The sequence below is a fragment of the Cyprinodon variegatus genome, unplaced genomic scaffold, assembly GCF_000732505.1.
Source record: "Cyprinodon variegatus isolate N-32 unplaced genomic scaffold, C_variegatus-1.0 Scaffold410, whole genome shotgun sequence".
NCBI lineage: Eukaryota > Metazoa > Chordata > Actinopteri > Cyprinodontiformes > Cyprinodontidae > Cyprinodon > Cyprinodon variegatus.
The window spans coordinates 263,916-283,281 of record NW_015150863.1 but is presented as its reverse complement, the minus strand read 5'-3'; the positions used below and the strand labels follow the sequence as shown (position 1 = coordinate 283,281).

The 19,366-nt window shown below is 37.6% G+C and overlaps 2 protein-coding genes across 2 annotated transcripts in view; both read left to right on the top strand.

The window, feature by feature from the left end:
- Positions 1-275: 275 nt before the first annotated feature.
- On the top strand, positions 276-10,483 carry ints7 (integrator complex subunit 7). The gene is made up of 20 exons (XM_015387982.1): positions 276-509; positions 661-790; positions 1,680-1,826; positions 1,917-2,054; positions 2,156-2,202; positions 2,367-2,566; positions 3,024-3,146; positions 3,223-3,340; positions 3,408-3,542; positions 3,627-3,724; positions 5,099-5,338; positions 5,447-5,584; positions 5,659-5,865; positions 5,973-6,167; positions 7,362-7,465; positions 7,553-7,621; positions 8,274-8,406; positions 9,101-9,199; positions 9,840-10,025; positions 10,117-10,483. Exons 1-20 carry the CDS (start codon positions 416-418, stop codon positions 10,396-10,398), a joined length of 2,883 nt encoding a protein of 960 aa, XP_015243468.1. The 5' UTR covers positions 276-415; the 3' UTR covers positions 10,399-10,483.
- A 5,251-nt stretch (positions 10,484-15,734) lies between these two features.
- Positions 15,735-19,366, top strand: part of lpgat1 (lysophosphatidylglycerol acyltransferase 1) — a 55,160-nt gene continuing 51,528 nt past the window's right edge. Inside the window, exon 1 of the mRNA XM_015388003.1 lies at positions 15,735-16,196. The gene's annotated coding sequence lies outside the window, so the exon portion shown is untranslated. The remainder of the gene's footprint in view (positions 16,197-19,366) is intronic.

The window sequence follows — 19,366 nt, the reverse complement described above, 5'->3', positions numbered from 1 at the left end:
TTTATTTATTTATTTATACATAACCTTCAAATTTTGTGCGCTTCCCCGATTGAGATTTTAGATTGAAAAGTCAGACTTCCGACCGGATATGACGTCGACAAAGAATTGAGTCCTAAAGGAATATTGGGAAATGAAGGAAGTATAAAGGATATTCAAAGAAAAGCATTATTTTTTTTATCTACAGAATCCAAAATTAAAAAATAGAATTTGATGTAAAGTAATGTCGCTACACACTCATGTACAGTAGGTGGCGGTATGCACCTTAAAGTTGTTTGCGATCCGCCATAATAGAAAAGAAGAAGAAGAAGGATATGACGTCAATGACAGGGTTGCCTACCCGAACGGCAAGATGCCAACGGCAGTTGTTTGTTATTGACCGTTTATTATAAAGGTTAATTTTAAAAAGCTAAAAAAAATGTCGCTTTCAACAGCTCGCTCATTCCTGTCCGAGGCTTGTTATGGGGAACAGGAGCTGGATGCTAACTCCGCTCTCATGGAGCTGGATAAAGGTGCTCAGCTAACAATGCTAACGGTTTAGCATAACGTCTCATTGATTGTTATTGCCCCGTTTCGTGTTTCATTTGTTTTACTTTCAAATTGGACTAACCCTATTAGGGTTTGACTACTCTGCTTTGACCAGGAGGTTTTGTTTATTTTTAGGGCTGCGTTCGGGGAAGCTCGGAGAGCAGTGTGAAGCTGTGGTGTTGTTCCCCAAACTCTTCCAGAAGTACCCCTTTCCCATCCTCATCAACTCAGCCTTCCTGAAACTAGCAGACATCTTTAGGCTCGGGTATGATGGCATATGAGCTTCTTATAAAAATTATTTAGTTCGGGGTCGCATTAACCTAATCAGAAAATAATTTCTGCAATTTACCACAATAATAGCTGAGTATTAAAATAGTCATTTGCATGAATATATAAAAGGAAATGTATACAAGGGATGTTGATATCCCATGTTAACAATGCAGTGATGGCCAATAACCAATGTTTTATTCACACATTTTCCTATTTTTTTAACCTACCTTGAAAAACCAAACGCATTGCTGATCTGCTTCACATAAAAACACACAATCCTGAGCTGCAACACAACCACTGCCACATCACCAAGGCAAGCTGAAGAGATCTATTTTCTACAGCGACCTGGAGAACTATTCTGAATAGAAACCCAAAATCGGAATCAATTGTACTCCTTTACATTTCAGAATTTTATTGTAAAAAAAAAAAAAAAATCATGAGTTTATTTTGACTATCATATAAAATGCATATAACATACATTGAAGTTTCTGGTTGCAGATGTTATATTTAGGGCTGCAATTAATAATCATTTTGGTAATGGATTATTCTGATGCTTTTTTATTATTAATCTGATGGCAAATTTGTTAATAGACTGAAACCAGGTGAAAATAAAACTTGAAGAGTTCTGAATAGACCTTATGGACAAAAAAAATGTTATTTAAATGCAAAATATTTGTTTTGTTTTTTATTTTATTATTATTACTGCTCTATGTGGGTTGCTCAGTCAGTTAAAGGCATTATATTTATATTCTCTATGATGCTGTTAAAGATTCATCGATTACTAAATTAGTTGATGATTATTTCAATAATTGATTCATCTGATTTTAGCCATTTTTAGCCTTGGTTGACATGTTTCATTATTAAAAGTAGCTGTCTCTTTCTAGAAACAACTTTCTGCGTCTGTGTGTCCTGAAAGTAACACAGCAGAGTGAGAAGCATTTGGAGAAGATTCTCAATGTGGATGAGTTTGTTAAGAGGGTGTTTTCAGTCATACATAGCAATGACCCCGTGGCCAGAGCCATCACTCTGAGGTAAGCATGTTGGTTTACAATACATTCCATAATATCATGATAAAAAGCAGAGAAAAAAATTTTCATTTTTTATTTGTTTTTATGCTGTAGGATGCTTGGTAGTCTGGCCTCCATCATCCCAGAGAGGAAGAATGCCCACCACAGCATTCGGCAAAGCTTGGACTCGCATGACAATGTGGAAGTGGAGGCTGCCATCTTTGCTGCTGCAAGTTTCTCTGCACAGTCCAAGTGAGGAAAAATTATCTGTAAAAAAACTCTACAGTGTCTCCAGAAAATAATGTGATAGCTTACTGGTTTACAGGTTTAATTTTACTGTTTTTAATCCTCAGAGACTTTGCTGCCGGAATTTGTAACAAAGTCAGTGAAATGATTCAAGGTAAAATATCCCTTCTAAGCTGTTATCTACGCTTTGTGTTCTTGTGTCACAAACTTTCACAGTGTGCCCTAATTTCTACAAAGCTGTGTTTTATTTCGTGTTTTAGGATGGATGTTGACGTGTTAATGTCTTGCATTTATTTTTGAACCCAACCATGACGGCAGGTTTGGACACGCCAGTGGATCTGAAGCTGAAGCTGATCCCCATGCTGCAGCACATGCATCATGACGCCAGCCTGGCCTCCAGCAGCAGAGACCTGCTGCAACACCTGGTGAACTCCTACCCATCAACCCCCATGGTCATCGTCTCACTGCACACCTTTACGCAGCTGGCTGCCTTCTCACTCATTGACATCCCCAAGCAGGTAGCTCTACATAAAGAAAGCAAAGTATATGTCATTAAATCATTTTTATTTAAAGGCTTTGTGCAGTTAAAAAATATACACCAATTAACAGTAATACTCTCTCTATAGGTGGCTGATAAAGTTATATGTTAATTAATCTGTAAACACATTGTAACTCATTCATGAGTGTTTATGATTCCTTAAACATATCATGAAAGCTACATAATATGTTTGCAAATGCCTTTTGTGCTCACATCATAGTAACTTTGTGTAATATGTAGAATTGCTACTTGAAATATATAGTTTAACAGCTTAGACTCACTATTTGGCAAGAAACTGTTTAGTTTTGTCCATGGCTCACTTTTAATTATTGCATAATAAACAATTATGAAGTGTTTACTAATTAATAACACATCTATAAACTTTAATTTTACATTTTTGGAACTTGAAATAAACTTTTTGCTCGTTTTCTCTCCAGTTGCAGCTTCTCCTTCAGTACCTGAGAGACGATCCCAGGCAAGCTGTAAAAAGACTTGCAATAAATGACTTGAAGCTCCTGGCTAGGAAGGCTCCTCACCTTTGGATGAGGGAAAATACTCAGGTAGAAGACGGTGCCCTTCAGACTGGTTCCTTTTTGGGATTTTTAGCTTTTAATGCACCCTTTTAAATCCTTTCAGACTCTGTGTGAGTGTGCGCTGACCATCCCGTACAACAGTTTGAAACTTGGAATGTTGGCGGTCCTCTCCACTCTGTCTGGGTCGATAGCCATCAAGCAGTACTTCAGCAATGCAGCAGGTAATAAACTTTTAATTGTAACAATGAGTGATGGTAAAATGATGTTGACGTCAAACCTTCCCCTCAGCCGGCTCTCCCGTCCCCCCTCGGCTTACTGACCTGGTTAAACTGGCGCAAGAATGCTGTTACCACAGCAACCTGTCAGTTGCGGCTCATGGGGTCGTTGTGCTTTCCAACATTGCCGTTTCCTGTCCAGAAAAAGGTTGGTTTCTTTGGACAATAGCCTATTTGATGTTCCACTTAGAGTCTCCTTATGTTTGTTTTAATGTGGGTTTTCCTCCCTTAGATATCATCCAGCTGGAGCAGGACACGGTGTTGGGAGTGGAGTCACTTCTGATGCTGTGCAGTCAAGACAGCAGCCCCAGTGCACAAGCCACTCTCAAAGTAAGATGCCTATGTTAACAAAACAGGCATTTGATTTGTCCCGTTTTAGTGTCTTATTCTTTGGGATGTAAAAATGAACCATTTAAAATCTAGTTAGAAAATAAGGAGTATAGGTGATTTGAATGATGATTCCAGGGAAATTTTACAAGTTTGCTTTGTTTTTCAGATTTCAGATAATAGAGCAAATGTGAATAATAGACAAACTCAGAGTCTATTACTCCAATGTGGAAGATTTTGTCTCCTTTCTTTCTCTGTAGAATTTAGGCTCTTGAAGGTTTTAAAGCATCTAAAACTGTTAAAGATTACAGTGGAATCAGGTTTAGGTTTCAAAGCCTTTAAAGTCTGCTTTATATTCTTCTTTTTTCTTTAAGGCATTCAGGTTGCTTTGTTTTGTCGCTTCTGTTGGTACCTGTGTGTGCCTGAGTTTAAAGCCACAACATTTTCTGATGGGGAGCAGAATTCATTCATTTTTCTGGAATATGCTCAGTTTTAAATCAAATCTATAAGCAAGCCTATGTTCCAAAACGGTTTCCACATTTTGTCACCTCAAAAAACGGACTATTTTTTAAGAAGTCCTTTGCTTTGTATTATTCTGCCAAGCAGAGGTTTTTTTCCTCAAGGAGACTTTTTCTGCCCCATCTCTTTGTTCACTCATGAACACTGACCTTGACTGGGAGGCCTGCGGTGCTTTAGATGTTCTGTGTTTTTTAGTGAACTCCACCATGAGTGGATCATTCAGATTTAAGCTACCTTTTGCAGACTGACTGCTCCTGGACATGTTCTTAACTGCTTCTCAATGTTTTTCTTAATTTGAGGACAGCAGATCTCACTGTGATTCACTGCCTTAAGAAAGATGTCAGAGATTTTTTTCTTCTACTGTCTAAAAGTAGCTTTAAATTCTCTAAGTCAATTTTATGTTGAACAAGATCTTTTAAAAATAATTTCTCCATTATGCTTTTATGGTATTAATCTGGTCTGGTAAATGAAGACTAAACAGTGACTAATTAGTTTTATTTGAGCCCCGGTTGGACCAAAAAATTAGTTTCCCTGTTTCATGAACAGCAATATTTTGCGTCATGTCAAAAAAAAAAACACAAAAAAAAAGCACAATTTAGAAGCAAGAATTAATCACTTGTTTTTTGTTCACCTAAGATTTAATGGCCACTTTCTGATTTTAATCTTTTACTTATATTATCAAAACCTTTGTTCCAGCAATGCCACCTATTTTTACTAAAAGAGAGGCATAGAGATTACTCTTCACCAAATTGAACAAAGAGATTAGTATCAGGACTAAGAAATCAGTTTAATCATAAAGATGCTCATAATTTTACTTATGAAGTCTGCCTGGTCTTCCTCTTTTTGTCTTCACCACAGACTTCGCTCAAATCGCTCGTTAAGCTGTTAAAAAACCGACCTCACCTTAGCCAGTCGGCTGTGGAGTTCCTTCTCGGCCAGCTCCACTTATCCTGCGACTCTTCCCGCGTCCTCATGTGCCATGCTTTGGCAGCCATAGCAACCCATCTGCCTGTGCTGGGAGACGGCATGCTGGGAGATCTGGTTGATCTCTACCAGGTGGCCGGCCACTCCTCCACTGCCGAGCAGCAGGAGCTTCTGGTAAGAGACCCTGGAAGGGTCAAAGTTCTCTCCTGCTGTGTGGAGTCATTTCTGACTGACATTACTTATTTAGTTTGAGATGCACTCATTGGTCTTTGACTGCTGTAGGTTTCTTTGGCAACAGTGATATTTGTTGCAAGCCAATCATCTCTGTCGTCTGAAGTGAAGACGGTCATCAAACGGCAGCTGGAGAATGTTGCCAATGGCTGGACGGTCTATCGTATCGCACGGCAGGCGTCGCGCATGGTAAACACACATGATTATGACCAGCTCACAAAACAGGGAACTGAGAGAATGAAATCCTGTTTGTTAATCTGCAGGGATGCCACGAGTTCTCCAGCGAGCTCTACCAGTGTCTTCGTACCCGTGTAGCTTCGGAGCATTTTTACTTCTGGCTGAACAGCCTGAAGGAGTTTTCCCAGGCAGAGCAATGCTTGAGCCACGTGGAGGAGGGGGACTACAGCGGGGCCATGAGCGCCATCGCGGAGGCCCTGCGCTCCTACCAAAAGGGCATCGCCTCCCTCACTGTAAGTCCAAAGAAGAGCTTATGGTGTTCAGCACTAAGTCCACCTAATTTAGACTCTGCATCTATTACTGTTTTTATAAGATGTGATTAATCTCTCTCTCCTTGCAGGCTGCCAGCACTCCTTTGAGCCCACTCACATTCCAGTGTGAGTTCATTAAGCTGCGCATTGACACTCTGCAAGCCCTGTCCCAGCTGATCTGTACCTGTAACAGCCTTAAAACCAGCCCTCCGCCTGCCATCGCCACCACTATCGCTCTCACATCAGGGAATGACGTCCAGCGCTGTGGGCGCATCTCAGTGCAGGTAAACACTTTAGAGCTCAGGCTTCAGGAGGCTCCCAACAACCAGAGGGATTGGATGATCTTACTAAAATATCACCTTAAGCTTTTTTTTTTATGCAAAAGACACAAACATATTTTTTTCACTGTTATTTCCTATTATAAGCTAACAGAGACGGCTTCTCCTTATTATGGACAGTAATGCAGAGTTAATGTGAAGAAGGATGGAGCTAAATACAGAGCAATCATAGAAATGGAAAAAAATATTGGAGGCTGCAAAGAAATCTTTAGACCTTCAACATAAAGTCAAAGCTAGAATAGGACGGTCCAGATCAAAGATCAGCTATTATATTAGTAAGCAGTCTGGGTGTAAATCACACCCATCATGGCGGTTCGATTCAGTATCGATTCCCTGACCCAACGATTTGATTATTTTCTATACTCAAGAATACATCATCTTCTTTTTCCTCCGCCATGTCTGTCTTGTCTACTGTTTACACGACTGTGTATGTGCAAGCGGAAAGAGGGTAGTGGCTAAAGAAAGCGAGGTAGGAGGGCAAAATAGGTTTAGCGCCACCGCAGCACGGGAGTAAGAATTACGTCCAGGAGCAAATGGATAAAAACAGACAACAAAAAAATAAAAAAATAAAACTCTTGCAGATGTGTCGATGCATCGGACTGTCGGCTGTTGGATCGATGCATCGATACAAAACGATTATTATTTACACCCCTAGTAAGCAGTAAAACACCTTATCCTGGTCTGATGCAGAGAATTTTTGTTTTTATCTTTAATTTATTCAGGAATATTTGATAAAAAGAGTAACCTGGTCAAGAAAGTGTTGAAATGAGACCAAATGAAGAAAACTAACATTCAAATCTCAATGTTACATTACAAATTTGGACAGCTACAACAGAAGGGAGATAATGTTATAAGAGGGGAAAGTTTTAAATGCTTGTGATGAAATGTAGATCACGCTCAGGGACTTTCAGTTTTTTCACTTCTTACCGTATAAATTTGGTGTCCATCTGTCTGTTGGTCATAGAAGCAGAAACTTAATCTTTATATTATTCAGTCAGACTATAAATTGATCTTTCTCTATTTTCACCACATTAGTTATATTATGTATAACAGGAGCCTACTTGTCTGTAATTAGAAGGATTTGTGCGTCTGAGCAGACTAAACCAGCCCTGATGTGTTGAATCATGCCGTTTGTTTCAGATGAAGGTCTGCATGGACGAGTTCAGAGGTCTTGCCGCTCGCTACGCTGACCTGCACCAGTCCTTATTCGATGCAGATTATGCTACCCTTCGCAACGTGGAGCTGTATCCTTAAAGATCTGATTCCTGTCTGACTCAGTCCACCGCCATTCCTCAGTGCTCATTTATTTTTTTCCTCAACTGTTTGTTCAGACAACAGCAGAGCTGCCTGCTGGTCTCCCATGTAATCGAAGCTTTGATATTAGACCAACAGGTGGGCAGGTGAGAATTTCTAAAGTAGCTGTGTTGTTCTAAACACCTGAGTGTTTTTGCATGTTGATGCACATCCTAGAGCAAGAGAAACCACGCCCTTATCAACACCATTGATTGTAATAATTGAAAAGTAATTCTGGCTGCAGAGTTCTGCTGAGTTCACAAATGTCCAGCATGGTTTATGTATGGAGCTTAATCAGGGTCCTGTAGGAAAACCCAGCTCCATCCAGTTTATCTGTTGGTAGAGATGAGGTGAAAGGCGGACATTTGTCTTCATTACTCCATCCACTTTGTGTAATGGCACTTGTACGGCTGGCAGTAAAACAGCCCTGCAGCTTGATCCATGATGCCTTGGAGGAGGTAATTCTCTTAGGTTTCCAACCCCTCTTTCCACAACTCCAGAGATTTTCTACTAAATATTTGTCTCAGGTTTTTCCAAATATTCAGTAAAGTTGTATTATGATTCAAGAACATCTCTTTAAAATCATCAAAACCAGAAAATGGGCTAGATTTGCCCTCAGGATTAGATAATGCAAATTTCAGCCTTTTAGCAGCTGAACATTATAAAATGAATATATTCCTTGTGTTATTTCCAGTTTATTATCCATATTTCCCCATACAGCCTCCCTTGGTAAACGTTCATGCTGTTTGTGTGCTTCAGTTTTCAGGAGTACGGCACATCGGGCTCTGTTCAGACGGAGAGCGAGTATGAGCGACGGATGATGTCGGTTTTTAACCATGTGCTCGACGAGGTAGAGGGACTCTCCAAGAAACACCCTCCTGTTTCACATCTGGTGAGACTATAACTCTACTATTCTGCTGTTCTGCTACAAGATTCATGGCTGTGGTTGGATTTGCTGATGTGAAGTTGTATTTTAGGAGGGGATTGAACTTTAATTCAAAATAGTTTAAGAAAATAGGATGTAAAATTGGTTAAGTTTGTCTTGTGTCATTCCTTGCTTCCTTTCCTTTATCCACATGTCAGTCCTACTATCCTTTTCTTTCTTTGATTATTCCTTCCTTGTTTTCCTTTTTTCCATCCTTGCCTCCTTCCTTCATTCCTTATTTTTTCTTAGTTTAAGTTTATTGAAAGTGGTATAGTAAATGAGAACAAATTTATACATAACCGAGAATATTTATAAATTTTTTTGTTTCCTACTTTGTTTTTGTGTATCCTTTTTCCCCTCATTCATTCTTTCTGCCCTGCATCTATCCTTCCTTGCTCTTTTCCTTTTTTTTTTTTTTTTTCGTTTTTTTTTTCTTGTTTTTTTCCCATTTTTTTTTTTTTTTTTTTTGCCTGCCTACTGTAGAAATGTTTTGCAGAAATAAATGATGGATTTCGGGAAATAGAATTTCAAAATGTATATAAATAAACTCTGGAAATGAATAATCGAGGAAAAATCTAATCTTTTTTTGTTTGTTTTTTTGGCAGCATACAGGTTGGTATCAGTGTTTTGTCATCTAAGTAAATTGTGTTTGTTTCTCCAGCACACCAATTGTCTTTGTGACGCGGTCATAGCCTTGTTGAAGGTGCCATTGTCTTTCCAGAGATATTTCTTCCAAAAGCTCCAGTCAACCAGCATCAAGGTAATTGCTCTAAAAGTTTGAGGAGCGCTTAAACACAAATACTGAAGGACTACTAGGGTTGTCACGATAATAACATTTCCAACTCGATACAATAATCAAAATATTTGATACTCGATACCATTTTTGATACCACAAGGATAAAAACAAAGACCCCAAAATTTAACAGAAACATTTTCATCATTAAATAAAATACAAAAATAAGAACAATATTTTGAGGTTGTAATATTAAATAATAATTGATATTATTTAATATTGTAATTTCTTCACTTAAGTTTATTAGTTGTTTAGTTTTTATTATCTCTAAGCCATAATCAGTATAATCTGAATAAGTAAAAGTTTAAGATATATTACTTACTCAAATGCGTAACCAAAAATATATTTTTAGCATTATTCTGACTTTTTTTTATGTTTAAGATGTCCATGTATGTTTAGGGGTGGTGCAAAATAGACCTTGTCAGTAGCTATGTACAAGAGTAAAAAAGGATATCTTTTTTTCTCACTGTATAATGAGATAATTTCCAAGAAATACCACAATACCCACACGCTGAAAGTTTTACTTTTGCTTTGAAGACCAAAGCCAGAAGAAATATTTTTTTCTCTCCACACCTAAAAGGATTTATCTATTTATGTTTTTTTCCAGCTCGCTCTTTCTCCATCACCACGAACTCCAAGTGAGCCCATCCCGGTTCAAAACAGTCAGCAGCTGACTTTGAAGGTGGAGGGAGTGGTACAACATGGATCCACCCCGGGACTCTTCAGGAAGATCCAGTCTGTTTGCCTAAATGTTACGTCGGTTCTACAGACCAAGACGGGGCCTGATTACAAAGTAGGACTTTCTTCCATCCTGTTTTTTTGTTTGTTTGTTTCATATTGAATGTTTTACTTAATATTTTTGTACTTAATTTTTTTTACTTTAGATACCACTTGATAGTAAAACCAATGAGATCGAGCAGCGGGTGGAACCTCACAATGACTACTTCAGCACCCAGTTTCTGCTAAACTTCTCCATCCTGGGCACCCATGTGGTAACCGTGGAGGCGTCTGTAGTGGATGAGAGCGGGATCGAGTGGAAGACGGGGCCAAAGACGACGGTATCGGTCAAATCCCTGGAAGATCCTTACTCCCAGCAGCTCCGCCACCAGCTGCAGCAGGGTGGAGCTCAACCTGCCCCACAAAGGAGCTCATACATTCGCTTTTAGTCAATATGTTCAGTTTTCTTTTTGTTTTTTTTTTACTTTTTTGAACTCATGTCATGTACAAATAAATATGTTTACTTTTTCCCCAGCAATTACTAGATTGTTTTTTTTTTTTTATATTTTTTACTTCATTTAAAAGGGAGAACAATGGTTGCTTAAAAGAAGGGTAAAACCTAACTTATGGTTGTGACAATACAATAATGTGTTAAACGTCCACATAATGTAACACTGCACAGAACCACCAGGGGGCATAATATGGACATTACAGAATATCCCTTGGTTGGTTAAAAATTATAAATACTTTTTGAAAGTGACATTTCACCATATATACACACTGCACCAATATAATCAACATTATTCGTTTGTGTAAATAAATAAACCCTAAGCTGGGATTCCTTTATGTAGATTTATAAAGCTTAGTTTGAAATTGGAAAGTCCAGTTTCTTTTTTTCTTATGCAAACATTTACTTACGAAGTCAAGCCATCAATGCTTGACAGCAGAGAGTCTGCGCAGTCAAAGGCTTGGCGTGAAACAGCAACTGCATGAAGCTAACCTGGTTTAAAATTGGACTTCCGCTGTGGTTTTTCACAATAAAAGTATCCTTTTAAGGTCTCAGGTGAGCGATGACGATTCAGGTTATTAATTACTTTGAATTTAGATTAAGGACCAAACTTTATAAACTAATGCTTCGGATATTTGTCGATTTAATTGCTGATTGTTATCTCAATATCTTATCTATAAAAGCATGTTTCTTTTGTAAAATTTTAACATAAATTGTTTAAAATATTAATACCGGTATTTGACCAACTGGTATAAGTTTACCTTTTTCTTTTTTTTTTCTTTTTGTTTGCTGCCAGATCTAGATTATTGCAAACTAGGCATGTGCCTATGGCCAGATTGGCAATGGGAGGCCCAGAAGGAGTGACAAAAATATAAAATCTAATTAGAAAATAAAAAAAAACATATATATATATATATATATATATATATATATATATATATATATATATATATATATAAATGAAGAGCAACAGCAACAAACTTATTGCATTCTCCCTGTTGGGAACTAGAATGGATGTACAACCTCTCTGGTTTCTATTCTATCTCTGGACACTATTGAGAACTTAACCTCATCAAAACGCAGGAGTAAACATCTGTAAATGTTAGTTTTCATTGTTGAAATCCTAAACCTGAACAGATGAAGTGGATATTTAATCAAAGCATAAAATTCATAATAATTAAAAGTATAATATAGGGCTATACTTTCTGTTAATATGAAATTTAATTTGAGGAACAAACCAAGTATATGCAAATCTCAAACAGTTGTCTTTCATCTATTATATTTCATTATTTCTCCACAAGATCACATGATGATGCTGCCAAGGCTTGTTTGTTTCTGCTGCGATGGAGGCCTCAAGGGTGAAGATAATCCCAAGCTCCAAACATGCCAAATTGTTTCCTAAGTGCTTCTAGTTTTATTTATTATTATTTACCGTTGGGGAGTTTCTAAATGGTCTTGATAAATATGAAGGACTCATGTTTGTCTTCTTGTTCCTTCACATCTCAGGTATGAATATTGTCTTCAGAAGCAGGGACAAGAATTATTTGATCACCCAGGTCAGTTTTTCTTTGCTGTCTGAGCAGGTCAGTGAATAAATGTGAAAAAAAATGTGTTCTTGGTTCAAACATAAGGATCAAGTTATTTAATGATTACTTATATAAATCTGCATACCGTAAAAATTCAAAAAATATCCACTGGACTTGGTTTTCAAGATTTGAAGACGTCTTCAAATCTTGAAAACCAAGTCCAGTGGATATTTTTTGAATTTTTACGGAATGACTATGACCTGGATGACTGAGAACCTTCATCAGCATAAATCTGCATACACATTACAGCGTCCAGAGAATCATCCAGACTAGTGTTGAAAACTGCTAAACAGTCCAAATTGTCTAGTGACCATGAATTATCACTACCTTTCAAGGTGCATTGTGGGAAACTTCCAGTTCACTACGTTTTTCATCCACTAGACGTTCAGACACACATTTCAATTTCGACCTCAGGTTACCTTCAAATCTGGTATACCAAATTATTTGTTTTGCTGTCCTCTGGTATGGGAAAATTAAATCTGTCGTCTACAGTTTCTTTCACTATCATGGTTTCTCCTTGAGGAACCTCTTTAAAGGTTCCCTGAGTTTCAGTTTTATCTTCATTTTTCACTTAATTAACAGTAAAATATTTCTTTACCATCCTCTTCTCTGGAGAAATTATCTTTACCATAAACTATTTCATCTAAACGAGGAGACATTTTCCTTATACTTTTTGTCTTTTTAAAGTTGGTTCCTTCTCCTTTCTTGCTGGATTCATTCTTTTGCATGTTCAAAACATTCCCTGCAAGGTCAAAGCAGATTTGCTCATCCTGGGAACTTAGATCAGACATAACATTTTCTTCAAGTATCAGGAAAATAGCTTTAGCATTCCCTTAGTTACGAGGAATCCAAAAGAAAAACCAATAGCACAGCCATGTTATGTTGACATATGAACTGATTATAAAAAAATCCCACAGATAATTTGTTTCTCTCTTTTCAAACAGCCGTTACTTCTTGACTAGGTTAACATGCAAAGTGAGAATACGTTGGAATCCTGAAATCGTTAGTGAAATCAAAGTCAATAGGGCACTATATAGCGGTATTTGAAATGGGTGTGTGAGCGTCTAGTGGATGAAAAAGTATTGGACACAACATTTCCCACAATGCATCTTTGTAAAGTAGTGATCATCCATGTTCACTAGACAAGCAGATATATCCCGGAATCTCAGGAGAGCTCTCCTCGCAAAGCATTATGGGATTTGCTGTCAGAGCGGCCCTCTGTCAACATAGGCTGTCGCTAACCGACAGAGGCGACTAATGACAAAGATGGCGCAGGAACCAAGCCGTGGAGTTACATGACCAACCTGGAGTGAAAAGTAGTGATCATCTGTTCACTATAAAGCTCACTATATAGTCCCCGCTCTCTATAGGGATTAAGACGTTCGGACACAGCGTCCGCCATAACCCCTAAATCCCACAATCACTAAATCTTCATCAGCATTATGGGATCTGTTGTCACAATAGCCCGCTATCGCCATAGGCTGTCTCTACCCAATAACTGCGACAAATAACAAAGATGGCGCAGGTACTGTGTTGGGAGGCGGAGTCACTTGACCATAGTGATTGAGGGATTTAAATGGTTGGGGCGAAAGTTCAGACACAGCCTACTTTTTCATCCACTAGACGTTTGGACATTCATCTTAAATGGTGTAAACACTATATACAGTAATGCCCTATATAGGGATTAGGGCGGCCATTCAGACACACTTTCATTTTCTTCTATCCAGCTGTTATAATTTATTTCAAACAATCCCTTCTTTTTATCTGTAGCGTTTCTCTTGGCCGCGCTGCTTCCATTACATTTATGTGCTATATTTGTTGTCCAATCAGATTTCAGTCTTGATGCAACGCTATTTAGTCTAATTCATGAACCATTTTTTTTTAGGTTGGTTAAAAAAAAGAACAAATATGAAAATACAGTAGGGTATGTTGCATTAGAGTTTTTTGATGATCATAAACTTATTTGAGCTTCATTGACTCTCTACTTCATTACAAAAATATTGACATGAAAATAAGCATTCTAATAAATAAAGGCTGTCTAAACGATTTTTTTTTTACTACCTATAAATATCTGTATTTTTACTAAAGAAAAAGTCATTTTTGATTCACTTCACTATCTCCCTAATATATGTTCACAACAAAAGAAACCCTCATATGTTTTATTTTGGGTTTGTTATTGTTGGTTTGCTGAAGCTTTTGCTTAATTTTATCTTTCTTTTTATCTCTTCTCTGTCAGGAAATCCCCATGGGTTCATGCTAAGCATGATGTACATTAGGTTTGTTATTAAATGGGAGTTTCTGTTCAGTCGTATCGTGGCATACTGTTCTTTTGTAATCTACAAAATCTTTATATATTGAACTGGAATATTGTACAATATGTTCAAAAAAGTTATATAGATACAGTTGAATTGCTCACATCTAACCAAAAAAAGTTTAATGTAATTAGTTAAAAACATTTATTGGCTAACAGACTGAAGCAATAAATAAACATATAAACTGACTGACTGTAGCTGTAGTGGCATGTTTATGGTATTATGCTGCTGGAAGGTGAACCTCTGCTCAAGATTTGTGCCTTTTGCAGTCTACATGAATCCCCATACGATGATACATACACCACCAAGTTATAACTATGGGGATTGTGCTTTCTTATCATATGCAGTGTTACTCTTTTTTGTTTCGTTTGAAAAACAGATTAAAGCTACATATATAGTGTTGTCAATACATGATTCGTGTCAACTAGTCATGTATAAAGTAAGGTCAAGTTTTTGCCTGTCTTTTGTGAAAGTTAGAGTTTCCCATTTGAATTACTACAGTTACCCTGGGTTCTTTTTTTAAAATTCAATTGAACAGCAAATTCACAGGCTGTGAATTTTTATAAGGTTGGCCAGGCATTAACCAATGTAGACTGAGGGGTGGCTAAAAGTGGATAGGCGCCAAAACCTCAGGGGTCAAGCCTAAGATGAGAATAACTATACTTTCCTACAGCCTTTGCTAACAAATAGACGCATATATTTAAACACTGTGCTTTCTAGATAAATGGTATAGTGGATAAAATTCTTTCAGATTTGAGTTCTGGGGCGAACATCTATTCCTTTGTCATTACTTAGCTACTTTTATCAATAATCTTTCTGTATAAAATGGATATTTAAAAGTACTAATATCTACATAAATTATAAAATATATTAAATAAAAAAAAGATGTATTTATCCATAATTCCACAGAAGACTCCTAGATGACTTGCAGAGACACATCACTTTCTCTTTAGCTCATATAATACCAAATCTAGTTCTGAAAAGAGCAGGAATTCTGTACTTATCACTTTTTAATGTTAGTATATTGATGTCTATAATTAACAAAGGTGTTTTTGTTGTCAATAAATTATGAATACATGAAAAAATAGTAAGTAATATATGAAAAATTAGAATGAATATTCCACTTGAGAGTATTAATGCTGCCACCATCTGTATTAGAGGGTGAAAAAATGGTAGGGGTGGCCAAATGATTGCTTAAGGGTGGCCATGGCCACCCCTGGCCCCCCATCTAGTTCCGCCCCTCCTCCGCGCGCTCCACCGACTGCGCCGCCACAAAGCGCTCTTATTCTGAAGTTGAACTACACCCACTTCCGGTCGTGTGCGGTCCTTCCTTTGTGTACATTGCCGCGGTCTGATTCGGGATCTGGAGAAAGATAACGGGTACCCTCCAGCCTAGAAAAAAAAAAAAAAAAAAAGTCGCTGCTCCTCCTGTTTGATGCGCACATGTACAGCTTGCGTTGCGGTTAGGAGGAGCGTATCGCCCAGGCCTGGATTGGCAGCTTCTCCGTCGGACTGTTTGCTGGAAGCTCAAGAGCTAGCTAAGTTGATGGTGATGATGATGATGCATCGGAGGATTTATCCCGGCGTTTCTCTCTGAGATGGAACCAGCGACGATGAACTGGAGCCGCTAACGGTGAAGACCTGGATGGCTAAATGGGGGGAGAAGTAGCTCAGCTGCACGGGGATTCCTTTTACATTTTTTACCATTTTAAACCCGATCAGATTTAACAGACGTAACATGCCGAAAGGCAGAGAGAGCCATTTTTTAGCTTAGCATAACAGTTGATCTCGCTTCGGTCGGACCTTTGGCCGTCCTTGGATGCTTCAGTGACATTAATTGGGTGAGTAACACGAGCTAGCAGACTTTTACTACTAAACTACAGGGTGGGACTACACTCTGGAGGCGCTTTCAATCAGTCAAACTCAACCTTTGCGTTCACCGACTTAAACCGCACAAAAATTAAGGCCTCGGATCTAAATCAATCATTTATTCCCCATTAACGTTAAAGCACACAGGTGGTGATTTCTGGCGCGTTTTGCCGCACCTTTTCCCGTTATGCTAACTCATACTGTTGCTAGCTAGCATGTTAGGAAGAAACGTCCCCTTCTTTACTGAATTCTCCTTCTAAGGTTCTGGTTGTTACTTCTTTTTAGGTTTGTAGCCTGGTTTATAGAGGCACTGATGACAGCCAAGCATCTTCATTAACAAACAGGCTTTGAATGACTATCGGCATAGCGTCCTCTGCGCGTGTGTTGCATTTAAATGCCTTAAAATAGCCTTATCCTCAACCGACTAGCGGAGGTAAATAGCATTTTGTAAACCTGACATAGAGCCCCAGCTGCCTAAAACCTTTCAGGTGAATATTATTGCTAATTTTTCTTCGCCTGGTTGAATTAGGACTGGTTATACAACTTCCATATCTACACCTTTCTGCTATTTATTTATTTATTTTTTGTAACTTTCGTTTTTACAAAACAAAAATTATCTCCTTTATACATTTAGTCATGTTGTCTGGTGTACTTATCACCAGTTAAACATAAATTGAGTAAATATAAAAGACAGCTCTTTTCAAATAAGGATTAAAATCTGTCTTAACAAGTAAAAGTAAGGACCCTTTTATTGAACTAATTGGTAGAGTATATATATATATATATATATATATATTGTTACACAGAACAAAACGCATATGACAAACATTTATCACATATTATTGATAAAGTGTGACAATACAGTGCATGGGAGGCATTCAGGTCTTGCAATACAGGAGTGAGTCTTTTCCTCTTATGTAGGAGAGTAGAGGATCCCAGATCTTGTGATAGTATTTCATTTTTTCCATGTTGTGATACCTGATCGTCTCCAGGCTCTCAGCCACATTTCGTAGCTTGGTGCAAAGTCACTTTTCCACATTTGCAGGATCATTTTCTTTGCCACAACCATCCCCAAAGAGTCAGCTTGAGCCTCATATGTGTTCGCCAAAAGAAGAGCCCCTGATCCTCCCAAGATGACAACCAGTGGGTCTGGTTTAAATGTCTTCTTGAAGGAAAAGCATTGAAAAATATCCTACCAATAAGATGATAACTTAACACAAGACCAAAGGGTATAAGCAAGTGTTCCATCAGTAATTTTACATCTGTTACAAAGTGGTGATGTTGATGAGTCAAGCTTATGAATTTAGGTCTTACAATAATACAGGCGATGCAATGTCTTAAATTGTATCAGGTTATGTCTAACATTAACTGAACAATCATTTATATTTTCTAAGCATTGTTCCCAAATTGGTCGAGTATTTTACATCACAGTGGAGGAGTTTTGACTCGCACCTTGCTGATTTTTCTTTATAAGATATATGTATGTCTGAATAGAATAATGCAACAGCAGCTTGACTTTATATTTCAGTTGGACTTTGATTAGGTCACTTCAAAACTTAAATTTTTGGCTTTTTAAATTGAGCAACTGAAGGATTAGGGCAGCATCTTGTTTTAATTTCCTTCCTGCTTAACATTAGAAAATGATAACAGGAAACTTTCATTCAGGAAGCTTTCCTTCAGGATTTTATGGTTGAGAGAAGAATTCATGGTTCCATGCAGAGTCCAAAACATACTGAGGTCAAGAGTCACTTTTAGGTGGGTTCAGCAGAGTGTTCCCCAAAAATCTGGCCATATTCAGAGTCTTGAGCAGCAAAAGCAACATCATTATGACTAGTTGGTGCATTTCTCTGTTCCACTTTCTCTGCCAGACATTTCAGGCATTATAAACTTTTAAACTGGATCTTTATGTCATCTTCTATCTAAGAGGTTAGAAATGTGTCACAAAGGATGCTGCAGTATAATTGAAATATTTACTTCAGCATGTAATATAGACACTGAGACCCTATGACATTATTATGTTGATAGTTGTGCCTGATCTGCTCACTCTTGGTACACAATATTTCAAGTATCATGCAAAAAGCATTTGACTTTTAAAACACATACAGTTCCAGCACAGTATTTTCCTTTTATACTACCTGCTCTCCCTCTATCTCTCTCTTTTCACTGCTTATCTTGCTGCTTCCTCCAAAACTTGGTTTGACTCAGCCTTTTCCTCCCTATCCTGTTTTCTCTTATGTGAAGAAAAGCAACACAGTCAAATAATAAATTGACAGAAATGTAAACAATATGGCATTTCAACACCATGTTTTATTAGTAATTTCATCACGTTAACATGAAATTAAGTGAGTTTTGCAGGTTCCAGAGCAGAGCTATGAATAAGCTGAAGTATAAAATGTACAGATTTAAGCAGTTATATAAAATAAATAAATATAGGAGCTTACGAAATTAAAACAGTTGTAAATAAAAAGGTATTCTGAGACTTTAGACAGACTATTATAGTGACTCTTGAAGTCAGGGCAAGTTACCGCAGAAAATGTATTATTTTTAAATGTAACCGGAGGTTTTATTTTGTTTCTGCACATGACTTCTTGTTCCGGATGCCAGGGTGATCTCATCAGATAACCCCCCTCACACGCTGTTAGATCAGCATACACTTAGTGTTTATCCAACCTAAATGAATGCTGAGTCACAACATAAAGCACAGTCAATGTTTTCTATGATTTTAAACTTAGAAAAAATAAAATAAAAAATCTAACCAAATTTAAATTCCCACACACACGGTTTTTTTTTTTTTTACTACTAAAGTAAGTCATTTTAAATGATTATAGGCTGATATGGTTTTAGCTATAGAGGCTTCCTCTCTCAAGATCTCGGAAACTTCTATTATGTCTGGCTTTTTCCACACCCAAGAAATAACGGTATAATCAAAGCTGATTTTCTTTTTTGAAAGTTAAAATAATTCTCATGTGGATTAGAACAACGTATGGTGATCTGACAGAACACCAACAGAAATATAAAATAGTTCAACATCCAACGCTGAGAAATCAGCAATGAAAAATATTTCATTTTCAGTTCAAGACGTTGCTAATATATCAACTAATCAATGGACGAATATAGATTCAACTGCTTGAAATCGACTGCC